Source organism: Girardinichthys multiradiatus, chromosome 6 (genome assembly GCF_021462225.1).
Source record: "Girardinichthys multiradiatus isolate DD_20200921_A chromosome 6, DD_fGirMul_XY1, whole genome shotgun sequence".
NCBI classification, from domain to species: Eukaryota; Metazoa; Chordata; class Actinopteri; order Cyprinodontiformes; family Goodeidae; genus Girardinichthys; species Girardinichthys multiradiatus.
Window position 1 is genome coordinate 43,067,226 of NC_061799.1, and position 10,985 is coordinate 43,078,210.

A 10,985-nucleotide genomic window follows, 5' to 3' on the forward strand; every position below is an offset into this window, starting at 1 on the left:
TCATGTCTCATGTACCTGCTACTATTTCATCCTCAATAAATCTTCTAAACTGCATAGTGGAGCTGATCTATTCCTTCTGACCAAGGAAGACTCAGTTGACGAGCAATCTGCAATCAGTGCCTGCTAGATTAATTTGGAACATAATGGTTAGTTGCAGTCCTATTGCCATTATCCCAGTCTTTAGCCCCCTTCACAGATTCTCTATCAGATCCAAGTCAGGACACAATAGCTGGGCACTCCAAAGCATTAATATTGCTTTCAGTAATATGCCAATAAAATTAAAATATACTTTAAATCTAAATCTGCGGGGGGTCTTAATAGTTCCAGGCTGAACTGTATATCTAACTGTGCAGACAGGCTTACTCTGCTGTTTAGTAGAACAGGGTCCAGATCTGCCACATCCTTTTTACTCAGACAGCTGAAGTTCACCTCTCCACTGCAGAAGAAGTTGTAGTACCACTCTTTGAAAAAAGCTGGAGCTGGGCCACATTGGGCAAGCAAAGGCTGTGTTCTCTCTCCTCTGCTCTTCTCCCTGTACACCAACAGCTGCACCTCCAGTCACCAGTCTGTCAAGCTTCTGAAGTTTGCGGACGACACCACCCTGATCGGACTCATCTCTGATGGTGACGAGTCCACGTACAGATGGGAGGTGGACCATCTGTTGGACTGGTGCAGCCAGAACAACCTTGAGCTCAACGCTCTAAAGACAGTAGAGATGGTTGTGGACTTCAGGCAGAACCCAGCCCCACCTGCCCCCATCACCCTCTGTGACTCCACAATTGACACTGTGGAATCTTTCCGCTTCCTGGGAACCATCATCTCCCAGGATCTCAAGTGGGAGCCAAACATCAGCTCCCTCATCAAGAAAGCCCAGCAGAGGATGTTCTTCCTGCGGCAGCTGAAGAAATTCAACCTGCCAAAGACTATGATGGTGCACTTCTACACAGCCATCATTGAGTCCATCCTCACCTCCTCCATCACCATCTGGTACGCCGCTGCTACAGCCAAGGATAAGGGCAGGCTGCAGCGTGTCATTCGGTCTGCTGAGAAGGTGATTGGCTGCAGTCTACTGTCGCTCCAGGAACTGTACACCTCCAGGACTCTCCCCTCTGGCAGGAGGCTGCGGTCCATCTGGACCAAAACCTCACGCCACAAGAACAGTTTTTTCCCATCTGCCACCAGCCTGGTTAACAAAGCCCGGAAATCACACTGACACTCCCCCCCCCCCCCCCTTTTTTTTGCTGACAGGACACCTGTAACCTGTAACTCTATGCGTTACATTAACGCTCAGCATGGGCTCCTGCTTTACTTGCACTGCTTTACTTGCACAATGATCACCTGCACTGTTGTATTGCTCTTGCATCTTATACTGCTCTATATTTACTCTCACTCACTTAAAACTGTGCAAATATATTTATATTATATTATAGATATGTTTATACTGTTTAATTTGTACTGTATTGCACCAACTACGCCAAAACAAATTCCTTGTATCTCCAAAAACGTACTTGGCAATAAAGTTTTTCTGATTCTGATTCTGATTCTGATACCAGTCTTCACTTAACAAGTATAAAACAATAACAGACAGTATACATGGAGTAAATGAGAGTAAACAGCATATGACCAACCTAAAGCTTCCATTATCAACGTCAGTCAGAGAGAACCCACTTGGGATTTTTACCCGAGCTTTCAGGCCCTTGAAAGAATCTTTTTCAATACTTGAAATCATTTCTTCAAGCACAAAATCTCATTTTAGGGTAAACAATTGTTACTGATTTAGACTATGACAAAACAAATAATCGATTATAGGGATGCACCGATATCACAATTTAGGTCATTATCAATATCCGATATTAATATCGCTGTTATGGCCGATAACCGATATGTACTTGTATTATATATCATATACATCTCACTACCCCTGCAACACTGTGAAAAAACGACCACACTGCTGACGTTTCTTCTCTGCTTCAGATAAACACCCTACAGTCCTGCACTGCATCATAGGGCTGGACGATATGGCCTAAAATCAATATCATAATATATTGAGCAGTTCACCTCGACAATGATAAATGGATGATCACAGTTTACTTATTGGACCGATACCAATGTCTTATAAAATGGCAATGCCGATATATCTAATTATATATATATATATACATATAAATATAATTATATATATATACAGGTCCTTCTCAAAATATTAGCATATTGTGATAAAGTTCATTATTTTCCATAATGTCATGATGAAAATTTAACATTCATATATTTTAGATTCATTGCACACTAACTGAAATATTCCAGGTCTTTTATTGTCTTAATACGGATGATTTTGGCATACAGCTCATGAAAACCCAAAATTCCTATCTCACAAAATTAGCATATTTCATCCGACCAATAAAAGAAAAGTGTTTTTAATACAAAAAACGTCAACCTTCAAATAATCATGTACAGTTATGCACTCAATACTTGGTCGGGAATCCTTTGGCAGAAATGACTGCTTCAATGCGGCGTGGCATGGAGGCAATCAGCCTGTGGCACTGCTGAGGTCTTATGGAGGCCCAGGATGCTTCGATAGCGGCCTTTAGCTCATCCAGAGTGTTGGGTCTTGAGTCTCTCAACGTTCTCTTCACAATATCCCACAGATTCTCTATGGGGTTCAGGTCAGGAGAGTTGGCAGGCCAATTGAGCACAGTGATACCATGGTCAGTAAACCATTTACCAGTGGTTTTGGCACTGTGAGCAGGTGCCAGGTCGTGCTTAAAAATAAAATCTTCATCTCCATAAAGCTTTTCAGCAGATGGAAGCATGAAGTGCTCCAAAATCTCCTGATAGCTAGCTGCATTGACCCTGCCCTTGATAAAACACAGTGGACCAACACCAGCAGCTGACACGGCACCCCAGACCATCACTAACTGTGGGTACTTGACACTGGACTTCTGGCATTTTGGCATTTCCTTCTCCCCAGTCTTCCTCCAGACTCTGGCACCTTGATTTCCGAATGACATGCAGAATTTGTTTTCATCTGAAAAAAGTACTTTGGACCACTGAGCAACAGTCCAGTGCTGCTTCTCTGTAGCCCAGGTCAGGCGCTTCTGCCGCTGTTTCTGGTTCAAAAGTGGCTTGACCTGGGGAATGCGGCACCTGTAGCCCATTTCCTGCACACGCCTGTGCACGGTGGCTCTGTATGTTTCTACTCCAGACTCAGTCCACTGCTTCTGCAGGTCCCCCAAGGTCTGGAATCGGCCCTTCTCCACAATCTTCCTCAGGGTCCGGTCACCTCTTCTCGTTGTGCAGCGTTTTCTGCCACACTTTTTCCTTCCCACAGACTTCCCACTGAGGTGCCTTGATACAGCACTCTGGGAACAGCCTATTCGTTCAGAAATGTCTTTGTGTGTCTTACCCTCTTGCTTGAGGGTGTCAATAGTGGCCTTCTGGACAGCAGTCAGGTCGGCAGTCTTACCCATGATTGGGGTTTTGAGTGATGAACCAGGCTGGGAGTTTTAAAGGCCTCAGGAATCTTTTGCAGGTGTTTAGAGTTAACTCGTTGATTCAGATGATTAGGTTCATAGCTCATTTAGAGACCCTTTTAATGATATGCTAATTTTGTGAGATAGGAATTTTGGGTTTTCATGAGCTGTATGCCAAAATCATCTGTATTAAAACAATAAAAGACCTGAAATATTTCAGTTAGTGTGCAATGAATCTAAAATATATGAATGTTAAATTTTCATCATGACATTATGGAAAATAATGAACTTTATCACAATATGCTAATATTTTGAGAAGGACCTGCATACCTAATTGATTACTTACCTGGAGAAAACTGTTTCCTTAGTGCTCCTGTATCAAGACCTGACTCTCCAATGAAGACCACCTTTAGAGCACTGCACTTGTAAGGAATGTAGTTTTTTCTTCTGCCACTGAGGAATGCTCCTGTCTGGAAGATCTTCTCTGGCCACACACCATTTAAACTCTTCTGCAGTGTCAACTTGTTTTTTTAAGGAAGCGCAACACATCTTCTATTCTTAAGAAGCAGCTAAAAACATTAGTGCAACATTACATTATTAAATACAGGCAATGTAAACAGTGTTTTTTTAATCAGACCCATTTAACAAAGAAAGCGCTGCAGTGATTTATTATAATGTGTTTTTAAAACTCTAATTTCAGTGGTGACTTACACTGCAGAATTAATGAAAGTTTAACATGTGAAACATTTAGAGTGCTCGGCATAATCAGGTCTCGTACCTCCCTAGTGAGAATCTTTCAACATTTCTATAATATTTTCCATAATATTCTAGTCATGTGTCAATATGCTATTAATGGTAGCCTTATTTGTGGCAAAGACATGCTCATTAATCTCACACAATCTGTAATATTTCCATGAATTTACTTCTCAGTATTTCCCTGACATGTACAGTACAGCTGTGGTATTTCTATTTCATCCTAGAGTAAGTAGTCAGCATCATGTAATAATTTAGATTCAGGTACATCTCAGTTTCTTAGAATATGTGTTTTGATGAGGCTCGTTTGTCTGATTAAAATTATCTTTAGAAAATAAGCTGGTATGAAACATACTTTTCAATAAGTCCACATTTCTGTCAGTCTATCATTATATAATTTTCTTTCCAGACAAAAACAAATTACCAGTATCATCATTAAATGGCCCAACCCCAACTTCCAACCTCTTCCTTCCTCAGGGTGTTTGATTCTGTTGGTCTCTGCACTGAGGAGATGTTTAATATGTCCATTAAAACTGGCTTCATTCTCACAGACTTTAAACATGCTGTTGTGGATCCAATGTGGAAAACCCCTCATGTAGACCCATCTCTTCAAAACAGATAGAAACTAACATCCAAGCTGCCTTCTGTGTCAAAGTTCTGGAAGACTCTGAAGCAGAGCCTAACCATAACCCTCATCTTTTCTGGATATGAATAAAATCATGATTGGTCTGAGCAAATCTGCCTCCACAGAAACTGCTTTACTTAAAGGGTCCAAAGAGATTCTGATGACAGTGCGGAGGGGATATTTCACAGGTTTGGTTCTATTGGACCTGTCCTCTGCCTCCAATGCTGTTGACCAAGTATCCTACCTAACAGACATGATTTCATTGGGAAGACTGGTTGAGATTTGAAATGTTTTACATTTCCTTTCTGACGGATCAGCTTTGTCTGAGGCTCGGTTCTGGGTCCAGTTCTTTTCCTACTCTTTAAACATGCAGTGGGACAGATTACAGAGCTCTGTAAGGGTTGTAAAAGCACTAAAAGAAAATAAAACTGAAGACACAAAACAGTGATTATGGAGGCAACAAGTAACACAATAAACAAACTATTAAAACAGATTAAAAAGATAAATTATTGCACTTTGAGCGTCACAGAGAGGAGCTGTGCTGAATTTGTTGGCTGGAGGCAGGAATAAGTTCCTGCAGTGTTCAATGGTTCTTGGTGGTGGGATGAGTCTGATGCTAAAAGGGATTCTGCAGCTCACCAGAACATCATGAAGTGTATGTTGGGTCAAAAAAGTGCTTGGATCAGACTTGGTTTGTTGGACTTCTGTGTTCATTGTGGGTTCTCCCCAACAGATAACATCTTGATGCTCAGGGTCCTTCATAAGAGCTTTAATTTGTGATGGTGTCATCAGATCTGCAGTCTTTTGTCCTGAACACCCAAAAAGCTGAGCTGTCAGCAGATCTCCTCCTGGTAGCTGGATGAGGACACCAGGCAGAGGTGGAACTACCAAGTTGGCAATGAGGGAGTGCTGGTAGAAACCTCAGGCCTGGAGATCTTTGACTCCCACTTCTGACTGGACTTTTCAAGCATTGTTGTTGTTTTAGTTTTTACAGCCTACAGAATAAGGATCGGAGCTGGAAATTTATTCCTTCTCTCCTCATTTACAACCAAGTTAAATATTAACTTACTGTAGTTTTTCTTTGAAGCTCTTGCTTCCACATCGCAACTTAAAAAACCCTCAAACTTCACACTGATCAAATATTTAGTCAGACTTTTGATATTTTTAACCTACATTCACCAGCCACTTTATTAGGTACACCTTGCTAGTACCGTGTTGGACCCCCTTTTGCCTTCAGAACTGCCTTAATCCTTCTTGGCATAGATTCAACAAGGTACTGGAGACAGTCCTCAGACAGTTTGGTCCATATTGACATAATAGCATCACACAGATGCTGTAGATTTGTCGGCTACACATCCATGATGCGAATCTCCCGTTCCACTACATCCCAAAGGTGCTCTATTGGATTGAGATCTGGTGACTGTGGAGGCTATTTGAGTACAGTGAATTCAAGAAACCAGTCTGAGATGATTCGTGCTTTATGACATGGTGCGTTATCCTGCTGGAAGTAACCATCAGAAGATGGGTACACTGTGGTCATAAAGGGATGGACATGGTCAGCAACAATACTCAGGTAGGCTGTGGCATTGACACGATGCTTAATTGGTACTAAGGGGCCCAAAGTGTGCCAAGAAAAAGGCAGGATGGATCCATGCTTTCATGTTGTTGACACCAGATTCTGACCCTACCATCTGAATGTCGCAGCAGAAATCGAGACTCATCAGACCAGGCAACGTTTTTCCAATCTTCTATTTTCCAATTTTGGTGAACCTGTATGAATTGTAGCCTCAGTTTCCTGTTCTTAGCTGACAGGATTGGCAGCCGGTGTGGTCTTCTGCTGCTGTAGCCCATCCGCCTCAAGGTTTCACGTGTTGTGCGGTCAGAGATGCTCTTCTGCATGCCTTGGTTGTAACGAGTGGTTATTTGGGTTACTGTTGCCTTTTTATCAGCTCAAACCAGTCTGGCCATTCTCCTCTGACCTCTGGCATCTACAAGGTATTTGCGCCCACAGAACTGCCGCTCACTGGATATTTTCTCTTTTTTGGACCATTCTCTGTAAGCCCTTGAGATGGTGGTGCGTGAAAATCCCAGTAGATCAGCAGTTTCTGAAATACTCAGACACACCTGTCTGGCACCAACAACCATGCCACGTTCAAAGTCACTTAAATCACCTTTCTTCCCCATTCTGATGCTCGGTTTGAACTGTAGCAGATCATCTTGACCATGTCTACATGCCTAAATGCATTGAGGTGCTGCCATGTGATTGGCTGATTAGAAATTTGTGTTAACAAGCATTTGAACAGGTGTACCTAATAAAGTGAGCGTAAATTCTGAACTGAATCAAAATAAGTATGACGAGCCAATTATCTATGGATAAAAATCACTAATTGAATTGATATTTGTTTGTATTGACAGGTGAACTGATCAGTTCCTTGTGCTACTAAATGTGTCTTTGTGCTACTGAAATATTTAGCTTGCTAGTACCAGTGCTGCCACCCAATAAAGTAAGTACACCCCTGGAAATGACATTATCATTGTGCTTGATTAAAGACTCAAGACAAGAGGAAGAGGGAGAAGTGTTTTTTCTGGGTGGTTTGCCCACGTCTTAAGATCATAAAACATATAAATACAAATATTATACATGCACTAATATAGGTGAATTGATCAGTTCCTGTAATAAATGCTTTCTTTCTGTAATCTCTCTGCAGCAGTGGTGAAAGCAGAGGATGTTCTTGATGAATGAAGGTGAAACCAAACATCTGATCTGATCCAGCATCACATGAGACACTCTGAAGGAAATGTTTCTGCTCTTTAGACGACAAAACTCACAATTTATTGTTAGAATGAAAAGAAAACTTTCCACATTTCTCTGGAATCAAGTTGTTTTATTGAAGAAATCCAAAGAGACAGAACAGCAGACATATATTTTTCTGATCTAAATCTAAAGGATTCAGAAGAAAACAGCATCAGTTCTAAGTTGATGTTAGTTTCAGTTTTCTTCTTTGGATCACAATAAAGAAACCAGAAGCAAGTTCAGTTCACTTCAATCTCAACTGATTTAAACAAGAACAACATTTGTTCTGCAGAACAGTGGAAGAGAAACCAGAAGATCCAAATACATCAATACAAATATGAAACCAGAACCATTAGAGCCCAGAGAAGTTTAGATTTTCATGTGGAGAAATATTTCTGTGTCAAATAAGAATGAAAGAAAACATCAGCAGTGAAATCCTTTCTGGTTCCTGGAACACAGACACAGAGAACTACATTTAAACAAGAACAATGAAGAAGAACAGAACAGCAGAGCAGAGACATCAGAACCATGAACCCTGATCAACAATCAGAAACAAGACAGAACATATTTTTGGGTTTATAGAACTCTGCAGAAGATCCAAACCAGTCAACCCAAACTCCAGCATATAGCGGCTGAGTGAATGTGGTCTGGACTCTGTGGAGGAGAGTCATGGTTTCAGAGACGCTGTAGAAGGACAGAAGACCTGCTCTGTGATCCAGGTACACTCCTACTCTGGAGGAACCAGGACCTGAGATGGAGGTCCAGATGTTGTTGTGACCAAATTCATAACCTTCTTGGTAACAATATAATGCCCAGGATTTTTCATTACATCCAAATAAACATTCAGTCTCCCTTCCTACTCTGCTGATGTTCTTGTATGTGACTGCTACAAAAACTCTCCCTCTCCACTCCACCTCCCAGTAACAACGTCCAGTCAGACTCTCTCTACTCAGAACCTGAGGACTGTCAGTGAATCTGTCTGGGTGACTAGAATAAGACTGATGTTGATCCATTCTTGTCACCTTCCTGTTCTCCTCTGATAGTACCAGCTCTGTGTGTGCTGTGTTTGGATCCAGTGTGATTTCACATGAATATTTTACGAATCCAGCTCTGCTCTTTGGTTCTGGTTCTGACAGTAAAACCTCCACCTCAGTGAGGGTCAGTGAGATGTTTGTCCATGTGTCTCTCAGGATGTCCTGTAGTTTATCTCTGAGCTCTGACACAGCTGCTGTCACATCCTCAAAGTATCTCAGAGGACGGATATTGATGCTGGATGAGTGTGTAGACTCACTGAGTGCTGACAGTGAGGGGTAGTTGTGGAGAAACTGGTTGTGATCCTCTGTGTTTGAGAGCTGCTTCAGCTCAGCATCTTTTCTCTTCAGCTCAGTGATCTCCTGCTCCAGCTTCTCCTGAAGCTCTTTGACTCGACTCACTTCAGTTTCCTGCTGGGATCTGATCTGCTGCTTCACATCAGAGCTTCTTTTCTGGATGAGACGGATCAGCTCAGTGAAGATCTTCTCACTGTCCTCCACTGTTTTATCAGCAGAGTGATTGATGGCCTCCACCTCCTGTTGAAGCAGCTTCACATCTTTCTCTCTGTCCTGGATTCTCTGCTGGATTTCTTCTCGTCTCACCTCCAGCTCTCTCTGCCTCTCAGTCCTTTCTGCTGCAGCTGAGACTGTGTCGTGGCCTTTATGTTCATCCACAGAGCAGAGACTACAGATACACTTCTGATCAGTACAGCAGAACATCTTCATCACCTCATCATGACGAGAGCAGATGTTCTCCTGGAGGTTCTTGGAGGGCTCCACCAGCTTGTGTTTCTTTAATGGAGCCACATCATAATGAGGCTGAAGATGTTTCTCACAGTAAGAGGCCAGACAGAATAAACAGAACTTGATGGCTTTCAGTTTTCTTCCAGTGCAGAAATCACAGGCCACATCTTCAGGTCCAGCATAGCAGTGATCAGCAGGAGCAGCTTGGAGTCCAGTCTTCTTCAGCTGCTCCACTAAAACTGCTAACATGGTGTTTTTCTCCAGGACAGGCCTCTGTATAAAAGTTTTCCTGCACTGAGGACAGCTGTGGATTCCTTTCTGATCCTCTTCATCCCAGTGTGTTTTAATACAGTTCATACAGTAACTGTGTCCACAGGAGGTAGTCACTGGATCCTTCAGTAGATCCAGACAGATCGAACAGGAGTAGGTTTCTAGGTCCACCTGAACTGCCTGCTGCTCCATTTCTCCTCTCAGTCTCAGTGACTGTGTTAGTTTCACTTCCTAAATACAAAAACAGTCTGGAGCTCTGATCTACGAATCACGTCTCAGTGCAGAGAGGCTGCAGCCAATCAGTTTTCACCTTCGGCAGATATTGGTTCCATCCAGCTTCAAGCAGGACTGGACTGGGACCAAAAAATGGCCCTGGCATTTTTGGTCATGGCCGCCCACCATGATCAGTTATATGATATGTGGAGACACATGACATACCATAGAATATATGCACACATTGTATTGCATTAAAAATTAAAAATAAAGCACAGTAGCCTACATGGAAGAAAGTAACTATGTTAAAAAGATCCAACAGTGAGACAAAACATCCATGTTAAAAATAACAAGCTCCTCAAAGTGTCGCATTAAAGTATGAAAAAACAAAAAGAGAATGAAAGAAAAAGAGAAAGTAGAGCACATCTCCCCAGTTTTAAAGTCCATAAACTGACACCCTGTAGCTCAGAGAACAGACTTTAAAATACTCCTGCTGGTTTATAAATGACTGAATGGCAAATTTGCTGTCAGTGTATCAACCTCTCAGACTACTCAGGTGTTCTGGTTTAGGTCTTCTCTGCATCCCCAAAACTAGAACCAAAAACAAAGAAGAATGTACAACTGGACCGAATTTACTTAACTTGATATCGGTCTGTTTTGAATTCACTTTGTAAAGTTCCTTTAGACAACATGTTGTGATTTTGGGTTATATAAATAAATTAAATTGAAAATCCCTGAAGACTAAAAGTTCTGAAACCCTGAGTTCTTTAAATCAAGGTTAAAAACCAAAAGTTTCCTTTAACTGTTCTATTTAAACTGTTCTCTGAAACATAATCAGTTTCAGTCTGTAGTCCATCTTTATTTTTCCTGCCTTTAATATACCACTGCATTGTTCTTTGCTACAATTTGGCAAACCAGCCAAGAGTGGTTCTAAAGACCCCAGAGATTTCTATTAAATCATTATAGTAAAGCAGACATGCAAGCCGTGCAGAAATATAATGTAAAGATACCAAATTCACTTTTAGTGACCACTTTCACCGATATTGAGACTCACGAGGAGCTTTTTGATTTTCTCAAACTGCATG

At 41.7% G+C, this 10,985-nt stretch overlaps 1 protein-coding gene across 1 annotated transcript; it reads right to left on the reverse strand.

The window, feature by feature from the left end:
- Positions 1 to 7,712: 7,712 nt before the first annotated feature.
- LOC124869532 (tripartite motif-containing protein 16-like) lies at positions 7,713 to 9,908 on the reverse strand. The gene has a single exon (XM_047367431.1). The coding sequence runs from the start codon at positions 9,877 to 9,879 to the stop codon at positions 8,182 to 8,184; it is 1,698 nt and encodes a 565-aa protein (XP_047223387.1). The 5' UTR covers positions 9,880 to 9,908; the 3' UTR covers positions 7,713 to 8,181.
- Positions 9,909 to 10,985: the final 1,077 nt, after the last annotated feature.